At 43.8% G+C, this 14574-nt stretch overlaps 1 protein-coding gene across 2 annotated transcripts in view; it reads right to left on the bottom strand.

Annotated features, from left to right (window-relative positions):
* LOC146623995 (cell adhesion molecule DSCAML1-like) overlaps positions 1-14574 on the bottom strand; it is a 54175-nt gene that overhangs the window by 7441 nt on the left and 32160 nt on the right. The window contains exons 4-21 of one of the 2 annotated variants that reach the window (XM_085363578.1): positions 13606-13752; positions 13253-13531; positions 11932-12207; positions 11463-11759; positions 10686-10958; positions 9534-9818; positions 9298-9417; positions 9021-9197; positions 8249-8448; positions 7933-8029; positions 7645-7773; positions 7383-7550; positions 7202-7272; positions 6665-6905; positions 5538-5723; positions 4404-4559; positions 2712-2851; positions 371-524 (exon numbers count right to left, since the gene is read on the bottom strand). In XM_085363578.1, coding sequence (XP_085219704.1) covers positions 371-524; positions 2712-2851; positions 4404-4559; positions 5538-5723; positions 6665-6905; positions 7202-7272; positions 7383-7550; positions 7645-7773; positions 7933-8029; positions 8249-8448; positions 9021-9197; positions 9298-9417; positions 9534-9818; positions 10686-10958; positions 11463-11759; positions 11932-12207; positions 13253-13531; positions 13606-13752 — 3396 coding nt within the window. The remainder of the gene's footprint in view (positions 1-370; positions 525-2711; positions 2852-4403; positions 4560-5537; positions 5724-6664; positions 6906-7201; positions 7273-7382; positions 7551-7644; positions 7774-7932; positions 8030-8248; positions 8449-9020; positions 9198-9297; positions 9418-9533; positions 9819-10685; positions 10959-11462; positions 11760-11931; positions 12208-13252; positions 13532-13605; positions 13753-14574) is intronic. The other variant, XM_085363579.1, reaches the window with a different exon arrangement.

Here is a 14574-nt window from a genome sequence, read left to right as displayed (position 1 = left end):
GTGTTTTAATGTAGCCCCCTGTCAAAACTCTTAGTCTCGAGTCTATCATTTCTCCATAAATCCTCCCTTCTATTGATTTTGCCTGCTATCTCTCTCCCCAAGGGTCATTTTACTGGATAGGCCCTGTTCATCACCACATAATTAACAACAACGTTTCTTGCAACACAGCCGCTGCTCAATCAATACCACGGCTGTCAATCAATAGCAGAGATTGTACACAGAGCGAGAGGGAGGGAGACTGATGAAAGTGATCTGTGTAAAGGAGATCATGCTGCCAGTTCATAGCCATGTTTACCGCGCTCTCCCTGATAACCTTTGCACAAATCCCTTTACCCTTCTTCTCTACAACTGGCATGCCTGGAGGACCCACCTTTCCCAGCAGGCTCCACAGTGACCTTTGCGCTAATGTTGCCTCTTCCAGCAGTTGTCACAGCTGCAGCCCAGATGAGGTATTGTTTACCGCGGGTAAGGTGCGTGATACGGTAGAAGAGCATCTCTGGGTTGGCCTCATACTCACTGGGAGCCTGGGACAGAGGGCACGCAATGTCATGTTAGCAAATAAAACAGTAATATAACAGGAGTGGTGGCAGCTTGTGGACTTGATTAAAGTGCTACATTTTATAAAGCTACAAAGGAAATTAAGATGAACATAACATTAATTTAGGCTCTATTCTGTTTAAGTTTCAGCATAACATACGTGACACCAGGAAACTGAAACTAATGCTCCTGCAGTTGACAGATTAAACAGTTTTTTTTTACATCTGTCCTTTTCCTATTGTGACACATCAAAATGCGCTCAGTGAAAAAGGAGGTGTGCAATTTTCCTTGAACACTGTCGGTATCTTGAAACAACAAAAAAGCATACTTTTTGGAGAAATAAAGGGAAAGCCAAATACATCTGTCAATGTCATCTGTTTGTTTAAAATTGTAACTTATTAGCCTCACTGGCAGTGTTTGCCTCGTGATAAAAGGCAGAAATGATACATATATTGTTTCTCGAATCACTTAAATCCAAAGCACAAACATAGAGTCCACTGAGATGTTTTGTCTCTGATACACTGACAGCAACTTGCATTTTTGACTCTTTCTTTATTTGTCTTTCCCAAAATTTAAGGATGATACTGTGCATTATTTTTGCCGGGTTTTCTCAGCTATGGCTGACCTCCTTATGGATTCCATTTCCACCCAGATCAACTTGTGAATTTATTGTCTGAACAACGTAGATCTTATGCTGTATACAACTTGACATCATTTGAATGTTTTGAGGGAGTTAAAGCTTTTTGCAGAGCAAACTGAGTGTTTTGGTTGTAAAGGAGAAACAGATGTGGTATGTGGTATTCTCTCTCTCTCTGTTTTTTGTTTTTTTTTGTTCAGGCAAAACCCATAAAACCATGTCTTTTTTTAAACAAAAACTATAGAAAATATGCACAGCGAGCAGTATGATTGCTCAGAATTGAACACAGGTTTTAGGTCAACACAAGAAAGGCAAAACAGAAAATGTAAACCTTTGTGCGGAGCTGTCTATTTGTCCCACTACTCAAAATAAATTTGATGCAAATGACCTACAGCTACTTATAATGCTGTACTCAACACTGGATTTAAGGTTTGCTTGGATGTATTTTTCCTCCAAGCAAACCTTTGAGAATGAACACACACTCACCTGCATCCACACAAACACATACATGGCAATGCACAAAAAGACTGTTGTCTCTTAAGATGATCCGCTGTTCTCTCTCTTTAATCTGTTCATCTCTGTGTTCTTTCACCATTTGCTTTTTCTTTCCCTCTCTGTCTAGCTCAGTGAAGAGGACTGGATGGAGGGACACAGGAAGGGGAGGATGTGCATAAGTGTGTGTGTGTTTGTGTGCAGGGGGTTCGAACATTCCTTCAGCATCGTGGCGGTGTTGTGGTGATCCAGGGAGTGATACAGGGAGATAATGAAAAGACGGACAAAAGCACTCTCATCTCGATGTGACTGATACCCTCCTCTCTCCTCCATTCCACCCTGCCTGTCTCTCCCTCTTCCCTCATCCCTCTCTTTTTCTCTCATTTCCCCTCGGTCTTTCCCTACCTCTAATGGTGTGCTTCTTTTTCTCTCTCAACCTTCTTTCCACCCCCCTCCCTCCTTCCCTCTCTCCTCCCTGCCTGTGCTCATTTACATGGCACTCATGCACAGAGAGGGAGGAGTATTTGTGAATAATAAGAAAGTGAGATTCTAGCCTGATATCAGACTTCACCGTGTGCTGGTGTTTGTGTGCACATGATCTAACCACAATTGAAATGCTTGCACGTATGTGTATAAATAGAAAATGTCGAAATGTGATGTCTCTGTGAGTGTGTGCTTCTGATGCGGCAGTGTGCATGTGTGAGCTTGTTCTCTGGCTCATTTGCATATCTACGTCTCATCACGTTGCCAAGACAACCTCATCTGTTCATCTGGGAGGGCAGGAAATAAAGCGATGGTGCAAACACAGTGAAAGAGAGACATGCGCAACACACACACACACACACACACACACACACACACACACACACACACACACACACACACACACACACACACACACACAAATGCATGCATACTGGTTCATTTAATAACAGCGCTTACAAATGAATTATTTCCATTGGTAATTTAATAAGTTACTTGGTTTACACGGACCTCAGAGATAAATTGGCCCTATATGAATCACACCCACAGAGGAGGCACTTACTGGCTGTCCAGATCCGGGACTGGAGCAGTAGATGGTGTACTTGCGGATAATGCCATTTGGTTTGAGAGGAGGCAACCAGGACACAACCACACTAGTTGAGGAGGAGGGAACTGCCTTGATGCCAGCCGGTGGACCAGGAACTAGGAGAAAAGACATAGCAACATCAGCATGGCGGGCATCCATATGTGTGTGTGTTTGTGTTTGTGCAGGCACATGCTGGGTGTTGGATAGCTATTAAAGTGAACAGGCTTTTTTTTGCGGATTGGAAGTCTTAGCCTGTACTAAGCTGCTCTGGAAGGACTTTGAAAAACATCCTTTTGAGGGGATGGCTGTGACATATGTTCATTCAGACACTGGTCAGCAGTTCTGACTCTGTGACACCCAGCATTCTCAAAACTCTCAAACAGATTAGACATTAGTGTCTGATCCTCTGCTAGCCACTTCAGCTTGGCACTGGACACTGTTTAATACTCTGATTACGAGATAATGGCACAAAAGGGGCTTAAAAAACATGCACACTTTACAAAAACACATCAGGACACTGGATACTGTGAAAGGTGAACAATAATGCTTTTGTTTCATTGGTCTTACAGTACTGGGTCCACACTATCAACCCTATTCAAACCAAACCATAAATATAACTTGTGCCTGACAGTGGGCCTCATCTGGCCTCTACAGAAGGAGGCTACCACAGTGTAAGACCCAGCCCTCTAAATCCATCCCCCATTCCTCTTGTTTTCTTTGTGAGGCCCCCTGATGCTCTCTACCCTCAGATCTCTTTCCCCTACAGAGGACATGAGTGGGCAAGAAAACAACAAAAACTCAGAAAGCAGAGATGCAAGTTTTAAATGAAGTAAGCAGGGACAAAAAAAGTGACAGGGATCATGTAACAATGGCAGCAGGGAGGCGCACAGGAGGCTATCATTATCATAACTGGACCCCCATGTCAAAGCACCAGTAGGAGATGGGACAGTCAGGTCCCATCTGGTGCCCAAAATCTGCCCAGGACTCCAGACAGACAGATACACAGACAGACAGTCTGCCAAGACAGTCTGCTGCAGAACTAGAGAACACTACTAAGTGAACAGTCTCATTTATAAAAATACACGATGGAACACTGAGTCAATCAGAAGAGGACAGCAGTCTAGACACAAATAAACAAACACCTCAGCTGTGGTGTTTCTCTTATAATTTTTTCACTCATTATTTTTTGTCAGCCAAGAACGGGCTGTGCAATCGCCATTGTATCTTTCCATCTTCAGCCCCCCAGGCCCCTCCTCCTCCTTTATAAAGAGACATGGATCTGGCTGTAATCCTGCCTCCAATGGTGTAAGCACAAAATTAATTCTCTCTAATCCAAAAGGAGTTAATCCCTATGCCTATGGCAAGAGGGCTGGTGGTAAGGATGCAGGCCCAGGCCGATGGCTGACTCCTGGATGCTATATGCTCTAAGACATCACTTCTCCCTCCTCCTCCCGAAACACCTCCCTTAGCCCTGAGCTGTGGACTCAAAGCCTCTTAATTCTCATTAGCACAGCTAATGGAGATTCCCAGCATAGCTTGTTATGAGCTTTTGTTATGGGTTTGAGATACAACCAGCTCCCTTTTTTAAAATCTACCTTTATCCCATTTCCCATCTCCTTACATTGCACACTTTTCTTCATGTAAAAAACAAATGAATTGTATACTCACGATCCTCTCGGGTTTGGATATAGAGGACATTGCTGCGGACCCCATCGCCAGCTTGTGTGTAGGCCAGCACCTGAACACTGTAGTTAGTGAACTTCTCGAGCCCTCGCAGTTCCACCTGTTCACGTGTGGTGGTGATGTTTTGCATCTCTCCCCATTCTGAGGGAGAGGAGAAAAACTCTTTTTAGAAGCTGTAGGTGATGATAGGAGTAACAACACACATCAACTCTGTTTCCTAAAAAATATATTTATTTGCAGTTGCATTTATTTGGTAATGTAATACGTGGCCATTACTTTTTTTTTCATGAATATAATTACCTTCCTATTTCAAAATTGTGTCTAAAGGAGGAGTAAATATTTTTTTAGGAAACAGAGTTGCACAGATATTGGACCTACAACACACAGACACTCATTGCTATACTGTGTGACTTTCTGATCACAAGTTTTATTAAAAATCTAAGAAACTATGACAGACTTAACAGAAATCTTTGGGGGTGAAAAATAAAATAAGTGCAGAAGTGCCAAAAACTCAAATACCTTAAGGCGACTTTCAAATTAAAATGACTAACTTAAGAGCTGAAAAAAAAAAACATGTTTGCAATATGCTACATAAAAATGATGTTGTAGCAAGTCATAAGAACTCTACAGAGGCATCTTTTTTATATAACTCAGTCAATTAAATGTGATTAGGACTTATGCTTTGTATTATTAGGTGCATGATGTTGATCGTGTCTGGGGTGTTGGTGCTTCTGGAGCAGTTATCTGGCAAATAATATAGCACGCTGTGCAACTAACTGTTAGTTTTCCAAGAGTTTTATTTGTATGTAGTAAATAGGTATTTGTGCCTGTGTGATGCACCCCCGCTGTCTATGGATGGGTGCATCACCCTCTCATCTAAATGTGGTCACTTCTGTCAAATCAAAGGCTAGCCCTTAAGCTAAAGTTGAGCCATATCTCCATCTTGGACATACAATCTATTTGACAAACAGACAAATTCAAAAACACACAGGACCAGGAAGTGCTTTATGAGAAAGGTGTGGATACACATTAAAACATTCTGACTCACAGCACTGACAGAAAGGTAGGTGAGTGGGAGGACGGGTTGGTGAATCTTAGAATGAGATAGGTGATAATTACTCTGCATTGGCCACTGGGCCTGGCCCCCACAGCACCCACCTCCGTCAGGGAAGAGGGACCAAAACACAACCCGGTAGCCTTTCAGCACACCGTGCAGCGTCAGCCGTGGAGGCTCTGCCCATGTGATCACTGCCTCATCTGATGTCACAGAGATTGCTCTCACATTCTGCGGAGGCTCGCTGGGCACTGGGGAACATAGAGAGTGAGTGTTAGTGCTGCACTGTTAAACTATATTTGAGTACTCTTAGTGTTTTAATGGCTTCTACTGAAATCTGGTCCGACGTAGCATGGCAGCCGAAGCACTGATAAGTAATAATAACTCAATGTCACAAACCACAGGAAATCTCCGCTGAAATAAATCAGTCAAACAAGCTCAAATTAGTCCTGAATAGCTCCTTGTTCATTCCTAGCTTTTAGAGAGGAGAGTAGAAGTGGAGGGGGGTTGATGGAGAGGAGGAAGAGCACTGAGAGAGCAACATGAATAGTAAAAGAGCTACACCAAAGGGGTCAAAATGCAGATGAGCAGGGTGTGAGCTGAAATGTGGAGGATACAATCTAAAGGAAGACAATGTTCTTGTTTAAGCTAATTGAAGCTGTAGAGGCAGCTTCTGACTACCTGCGTGGCCAATTTTCATCATCCAAGTGCCCGTCATTACTCTCCTCTCAGACAGGAAGGGTCCAAAAAAGTATAAGAAATAAAAACACGGATAATAGACAGAGGACCAGTGAGGAGGATGACAAGGGAACCCATGGGAAGAAAGGGAAGATAAAGAAGGCAGACCAGGGAAAAGGGAGGTAGAGTGGGCAGACATTTAAAGAGTAATGGGGTTCCTTGTTCCTCTCTCGCTCTCTACCAGCCTAATGAAGGTGCTAATTAAAGTGGAAAGAATAATGGGGGATGTGCTGCAAATTTATTTCTAACATTTTGTTTGAGCATGCATTTCTACATGCATGTTATGTTCATTCATGAGTGTTTCATCCTGTTATTGCATTTGACTATTATTTTCATGTGTTCCTTTTGGATGTTTAAATTTTTTTCTTACAGTCCCTCCTCTTTTCCTTCCATACTCTCCTAAATTGTATCTCACAGTCTTCTCCTCGTTTTCTTCATCTTGCTGTCCACTTACCATCTTCCAGAGTGGTAGCATTGATCTCAGTACTGGATGGGCCAGTCCCAGCTCTGTTGAAGGCTTGGACCACCACCCCATACTGGGCAAACTTCTTTAGGTTGTCTAAGGTGTACACTTCACTGTCCCCCGTAGCTTTCATCTCCACAATACTATACTGGCCATTGCTACCTGGACCGTTCTCTCTGTATCCAATCTGGTAGCCGCGGATCACGCCGTTTTGCAGCTCCTTTTTTGGAGCCTGAAAGTTTTGGAGAAAAAAAGTTTTACTATGAAATTTGACAGCAATATGTAAAAAAAAAAAAAGAAATTAAACGAGATAAATTCTAAATTTTAGTTAGTTAATTTTTGCATTTCTGTAACCAACAATTTCACAGGTGTCTCTTAACATTTTGGATTTGTTTGTGACATCACTGAAACCTTGTTGTTTTAAATCATGGAGCATATCTTTATATCCCATCATTGTTTGCTTTCTAGTTATTTCCACTTATACTAGGCTTAATACTTAAATGAAGTCGTAAGCAACAGTGATTTTACCCTCCATGTGACTCGTATGCTCTGAGATGTCATCGGTTGCAGGATTACATCCATCGGAGGCCCGTCAGGTGCTGTTGATGGAAGATATCAGATAGTGATGGCTCTACTCCATACAGAGACAGCAAAAACAAATACTAGATAGGCAAAAAAACGTGATATTTAGAGAAAAACAATCACTTACGTGCTTCTTCGGTACTGATTGTGAGCTCTTTGCTGGGAAGACTGCGGCCAATCTTGTTGTAGGAGTACATGCGGATACTATAAACGCATGCCGGGTGCAGCTCTACAATGTTGGCCTGATTGTTGGTGGGTGAGATGTTCCTGGTTGTGTACATGTGATCCCATGTGTCTGTTGAATATGAGCAGAGGTTTATTTTTTCAGTTTTTAATTATTGAAATAACTTTTACATTAGGGATTAGGCTTGTTGTTTTTAATAACCCACCTGACTTGTTTTTGTACTCAATGTCATAGCTGGTGATGATGCTGTTGCCATCAAACCTTTGGATCCAGCGCAAGTTCATGCTTCTGTCCTTCACCTCCCGTACTTCGAGCTCGGGAGGATCGGGTGGCTCTGCGTGAGGGTGGAAAAAAAAAGAATTTTCCTTTGTTTTTACCACCATCAGTATCTCGTTAAATAATCTTTCCTCATTAGGTTGTTTACATACTTTTTTCCCCCTTAATTCTTTATTTAAATAAAAGAAGAGGGATTTGCAGTTGTTTGTAGAAATACCTTGTACAGTGAGTTGGATGAGCCCTCTGCCCTCTCCATAGGAGTTGATGGCATGGCAGGAGAAGAAGACAGAATCTCCTCGCTCGGCTGGGTTAAGCTGCGAGCATCAGCACAAGCAGGGAAAGATGACGTGTGAAATTTAGGAATATAATATCCTAAAAATATTCCCATAATAACTTCCTTTAATAGGACTTTTTTTAAAGCTTATTAAACCCTGCAATAGCCTATAGTAGAAGTAGTTTTTTTTAGCATAGTTCGGTGTAATGGCATTAAGCTACACTAAAGGCCTGAAGAGTATAAGTATATATTATCTGACCTTTAGGGTAGAGATGACTTCATCCCCCTTTTTGTTGATGCTGATGGAGTAACGGGGATTTCTCTCTGCGTCAATGACTGTGTCCCCTCTCTCCCAGCGGATAATAATGGGCTGCTCGCCCCGTGCTGTGCAGTTCAGCTCCTTGATCTGGCCCTTCCTTGCCATGGTAGTGTTTGGGTGGCTGGTGATCATGGCAGGGACTGAGCAAATAGACAAGTGTCAGCATGATGAATCGTTTTGTATGGAATAATGACATGAGGGAAAACGGGCGTGTAGTATTGGAAACTGAGCAAGGATATATTACACATGTATAGACATCTCTTTTTTTCCATTTTATTCCCCATTTTCATTTCATGCTTCAAGCCCCACTGGCCTCTAACACCACCTCCTCCCTCTTTTTATTATTTTCGGTCTCTACTTTCGCTTCTCTTCCTCCTCTGTTACTTAGACGTAGATTATTGATTGAAGAGGTTCCTGTGGTTTTGCTTTCATCACTAATTCATCAACCCTTTTCCCCACCAAACATTCTGTAGCGCACAGGCTGACAGCCAGAGAACATCAGTCAATAGGAAAGGCACCCCCAGTGAAGGATGTGCAGGACACAGACTAAGTTAGGCTATGTTAAGCACAGGCCGCACTAGCCTGGGGCAAAAGTGCATCTTAGAAGAGCTGACCCCTGTCCAAAAAGCTGAGACTTATCTCAGCGCAATCCAGGAGATGTGGGTTTGAAAAGAAGTGGGTTCATGCCAAAAAGCAGAGGATTGACACTTACTCTTGACAGTAAGGATCATGCTTTTACTGATGTCTGAGCCCACTCCGTTGGAGGCCTGACAGAGGTAGTACCCCCGGTCGTCTTCAAGAACATGTCGGATCAGCAGAGAACCGTTTGACATGATCTGGATACGGCCAGTTAGTGGGACAGGATGGTACTGCTGAGGGTTTCCTACGCCTGCAGGACACAACACAAAGCATGTATGGAAGCATGATACTTTTTCTTGTTCGTGTGTAGCTTTTACTGCAATGCCATGAGGATAATGTGCAGATTTTACCTTTGGCATGTTTCCACATGACTTTTGGAGGGGGGTAACCTTCCACGGAGCAGTTAAGTACTCCAGCTTTTCCATAGATACAGTCTTGATTGTTGGGCTGCACCACAAAACGCGGCGGCACTGAGAAACAGAAATCCTGATTTTATATAAATGGAAAAACTTGGTAGAAGTTACAAAAAGTAAGTGATCACAAAACAGTTCTACGGTTACTTTACACATTACACGTCACCCCTCACCAGTAACAATCAACTGTCTTTCCCAGCTGACAGTTGCAGCAGCATTGCTGGCGATGCAGGTGTAGTTTCCATTGTGCTTCAGTGTCACATTGGAAATTTGCAGGGAGCTCATGAACTCTTTGGTCTCTATTGCAACACCAGAGGCAGAGCCTGGCACGATGAGCTGGCCGTCTTTGTGCCAGGTGATGCGTATGGGCATGTCCCCAGATGACACCACACAGGCGATGTACATGAGCTTCCCCACTGAGGTAGAGGGGATATCGAAGGGCTGGATGAGCGGTGGCACTAGAGGAGAGAGAAAGGAAATCAGTGGAATAAAGGCAGTGATAGATGTTGAAGAGCGGCAATGTGGCCATCTGGAGCAATGCTAAGAGTCTGAGAGAGAGAGGGAGAAGGTCATTGGCCAGTGGGCCCCTCTTCAGCACCCCCCCACCACCCCACATCTCCTGCAGCCCATAATAGCTGCTCTGGTTACAGTCCAATTGGCAGGGGGAAGTCATTCTGTTGCCATAGTAATGGAGGTTGAGGTGGGGGTACTACAGCTGAGACATCTGGGGGATTTAATCTAGGCTTCATTATTATTCATCTAATTAAATCAGAGACACACTCACACACAGGCACATGTACACACCCTCAAACACCTCTGCAGCTGCCCTGCTTACTGCCATCGTTATCCCGCTCACAGACTAAATGAAATACGCACGACAAACATAAATCTACCCCCAAAACACCATTCATCTGCATTCAACAGCATTACTAAAGTTGCACTTGACAGCTTTGTACACTGGTGTCCCCCAAGTAGCAGTGACTAGCTGCTCTTCATCAAGAAATTTTACTTGCATCGCTTTTTTCCCCATCTTTTTTTAAGCTAAAGGAAGCAGTTTGAAAACCAAAGTAGTATTAGTATTGGTGATTGATTTCTTAAGATTTTTTTTCACTACTGTTTTAAGTGAATTTGAATTTTGGGTATGCATGGAGCATTACCTCTAGTTGAAATAGATTTGGGAAAAGCGTGAAGATGCAATATCTCCCTGTCAACTGATGTGTCACTTTATCTCTACTGCAGCCTAATTCTATAAATTGGGTTCATAAAATAGGTATAAATTTACCAAAAACACTGCCCAGTGCATCCGTACTCCTCTTCAGCTTTACCTTTGACAGTGACGTGGACAGTCTGGTTGATTGACACCTGGGGCTGGATCAAAACGCTACACAAGTAGGTCCCCTCGTCTGCGCCCTTCTGCACGTCTGTGAGCCTCAGTGTGCCGTTCTCAAACACCACTTGACGATGATTATCAGGCAGCTGCATGCCGTCCTTCAGCCACTTAATGGAGTAATACGGGTACCCAATCACACGACACGTTATATAGGTATTTCTGCCCGCCACTGCGGTGATGTCTCGCATGGGTCTAATTCGAGGTGGACCTGGAGACACGGGGAAGAGAGGGAGGGGATGGAGGGAGGAGACAGAGAGAAACACAGAGGTTGGAGAAAGGGGGAGATGAGGTGAGGGAGGTCATGGCAGAATATAGAGGGCAGCCAAGGAGACAGGAAGGGAAGAGATAAAGGTTGAGGGATAGAGTGATTGGGGCCAGTTGACAGGTGGAAAGGGAGGTTAGTTGTGCCCCCTTTACTAAAATCTGATAGAGGATATTTGTTGATTTTAGCCTAATCACATATTCACTCAGTGTATTGTGTGTATAGATAGATAGATAGATAGATAGATAGATAGATAGATAGATAGATAGATAGATAGATAGATAGATAGATAGATAGATAGATAGATAGATAGATAGATAGATAGATAGATAGATAGATAGATAGATAGATAGATAGATAGATAGATGTGTGCAATGCCTCTCACTAGGTCCTGTATGTTTGTATAGATTCAGGTGTAGAGTGCATTTATATTGAAAAGCAGACAGGCACCTCTTACGTTTATGCGCGCTTGGTACTCGGCGCTACCGGCCGAGTTGCGTGCGACGCAACGATACACTCCTCCGTCTGGAATAAGTGGACTGCTGACGTTGACGTGCGATACAGTCAGGCCATCCGACAGGGTGTACTGGCTGGTCTTGTAGGTTGAATCTCTAATCACAGGTTCATCGTCCAGTGTCCACGTGATAGAAGGGGGTGGGGCTCCTTTGGCCGCACACATAAGGGAGAAAGGCTCGCCGGGGTTTACCACCCGCTCGCTGAAGGAAGACACAATACGAGGAGTACCATCTGAGAGGACAGGGGGAGAGAGGAAACAGAAGGACATAAATAGAAAGTGAGAAGTTCTGACAGAAAAGCAGAATACTTGAGAAGTTGCAAAGCCCACAGCAAACATATTAACTTTGAACACAAAGACTATGGCGCCTAATACCTGCACTTATTTAAGTCACTGTCCACGTACCCTCTAGCAGAATAATAGAGAAGTCCTGAGCAGTGTGGCCCTTTCGGGAAGCAAAGCACTGGTAGGCCCCAGAGTGAAGCTTCTGTGCTGCAGTGATCTGCAGGGTGTCATTGTGTTGTCCTTGGATGGAGATGTGCTCGTCTGGGACAATTGGCTCTGTGTTCCTGTACCAGGTGATGGTGTATTCTGGAGAGCCTTCCACAGTGCAGGTGAAGAACAGTGTGCTGCTGATGCCCGTTTTCAGATTCTTAGGGGACAAGGTCACTCGTAGTGGATCTGAGAGAAGACCACAGGAGTTCATAAAACAAAAATGTGGATCACTTTAATAGTATATCTGCTATAATAATCAAAAGGCATCAATGTGATTTGTAGCCTGCTAACTTACCTTTTTATTTACTAATTATGTTATCTTATTTCAAAAGGTGTTTTTTGTGTCTTTTGCCTTTCCTGCATCACTCTAAAATCATTAAACTGGATTCAAAACATGACACATGGTGCTTACAGTAGGCGTTTTCATTCACAGAGATGGGGAGAAAGAGAGCGAGTACAATCAGCAGTGGTGACTCAATCAGTTGGACGCACTCATTAAAAAAGCAGCTGGAGATATCGCTTCACATCTCTGTCCACTTGTGTGTGTGAGTGTGTCTGTGTGTCAGCAAGAACGCGTGTCTACATGTGTGTATGTGTGTGTGTGTGCACGCAAATGTCAGTGAGCAATAAGGCAGCTGGTGGTGTATGCTGGGGGGCATCACTGTGCCTCCCAACCCCCCCTACTCACCCTGTCAGAGTCACAGACTGTGCTGCCATGATGTGCCCACTGGCAAAGCCTACCGCCTCTCTATTCTCTCGCTCTATCTCGCCTCACTCCCTTTGTTTCTTTGTATACTTTACACACTTTAGCTCAGCCTTTCTTATTATCTCGTTATTACATTGTAGATAATGTCATTCCAGCACTGTCTGGGTGTCCGACCGCCCCCCGCATGACCCCTTGTCTTTATCTCTGTCTTCCTCACTCTTCTTCTTTTCTGATGGTAAATGGTGTTGGCAGCTGTGATATGGAATCAGCCTGAGCGAATTACCGCCCTGTCTTTCCTTTTGAGGTCTGATATGATGGGACATCCTACAGCTCACACATATGTTTGTAACAGACACACTTTAGCTTGGACTTACATGTGCGCCCCAAACCAAACACTTAAAGGTGTTTACAACTATGTCTGTCTGCAAGGCTGATTCACTGACAAGACAACGAGCCAGTCTGCCAGATATTTTGCAAATGTGTGTGAGCGTGTGTGCGTATCTGTGTGTAATGAGCCTCACACACCTATCACGTGAAGCTGTCCAGACACCTCCTTTGAGCCAAAACTGTTGGTGACCTCGCATGCATAGCTGCCGCTGTCTTCTTGCCTCAGGTCACTGATGGTCAGCCCTGTCAATCGCCGCGTCCAGCGGGCATCTGAGGGTAGTGGGCGACCATCTTTCAGCCAGCGCACAGTAGGGCTTGGGTATCCTCCCGCTATGCAGGGGAGCTCAATACTATGGCCTGCGTAGACCTCCCCTGCTTGGAAACTGTCCAGGATGGTGGGTGCAGACTCGTTGGGGTCTGGAATGCAGACATGGTGTTACATTTTTGTCAAGACAAAGAGAAAAAGGTAAGTTCACACACCAGTTACTCACCCATTACAGAGAGCCTGGCTCCATTGCTTTGCCGTGTCTCGCCACTGTATTTATGCTTGGTGATGCACCGGTATGTAGAGAGAGCATCCTCTTTTTGAACATCGGAGATGTAAAGAGCCCCAAAGGAGGTCAGCGAGAACCTGTTACCTGAGGAAGACACATTAACAAAAGATCAACATTAATCTTCTTAAAGGAGAAGTGACAACAGGCAAAACATCACTCCGAAGACCTTGTGTGTAAAAAACTTTTCACTCCCTCCTGTTCCCACACTTTCGTGATGATCACTCTCGTTCAAATACATAGTGCATACTGCAAAACCATATTGTTCTTAGAACAAACAGCTGCCTGAACAGTTGGCACTACCTGCCTAATAATGCTGCTTCCCAAAGCCTGGCACTCTTTCAAGACCTGGAGGACACCCAGCGGTCACTTACACCACCCACAGACAGAGGAGAGACAGATTTACTGTCTCCCTCCACACACAGCTTATAACTCTTGCACATCACACTAACTACCATCACAAAACTCGTTAAGTGTTCTTCCTTTTATGCATGATAAGAAAACAGGAAGGCCAAAGATCAAATGTGCCTCTGTGTCTTCTCTTTCTTAGCATTTGTTTTATGCTACTCAAAGAACAGTTATGTCAGCATTACAAAGTCTTCAAGCTGTGTATAGTGAAGGCAGACATCAGTTTGCAATGACTCCCTTTACCAAGATATTCTTGCGTAATTTATACAGAACATTGTTTCTTTGCATAAAGGTAAGCTATCTTACATTTCCTGATAAAGTCCACAAACCTCACATTAACGAAGCTGTACTATGTCCTCACAGCACAAATAATCTCATAGTTTACCTTAAGTGTGACAGTCATTACAATAAGATTTCTTTAGGTTTGTAAGCATTAATTATCAATTGTGCCTTTTAGCATCCAACCACGGGGCAACAACTGGACTGGCTGCTTTCACATTC

The sequence above is a fragment of the Diplotaxodon limnothrissa genome, linkage group LG10 (genome assembly GCF_057381915.1).
Source record: "Diplotaxodon limnothrissa isolate DT_005_m linkage group LG10, D_limnothrissa_male_GT1.1, whole genome shotgun sequence".
In the NCBI taxonomy this organism is placed as follows: domain Eukaryota; kingdom Metazoa; phylum Chordata; class Actinopteri; order Cichliformes; family Cichlidae; genus Diplotaxodon; species Diplotaxodon limnothrissa.
Note: the sequence above shows the minus strand (reverse complement) of the source record. Positions and strands in the feature narration are given on the sequence as shown.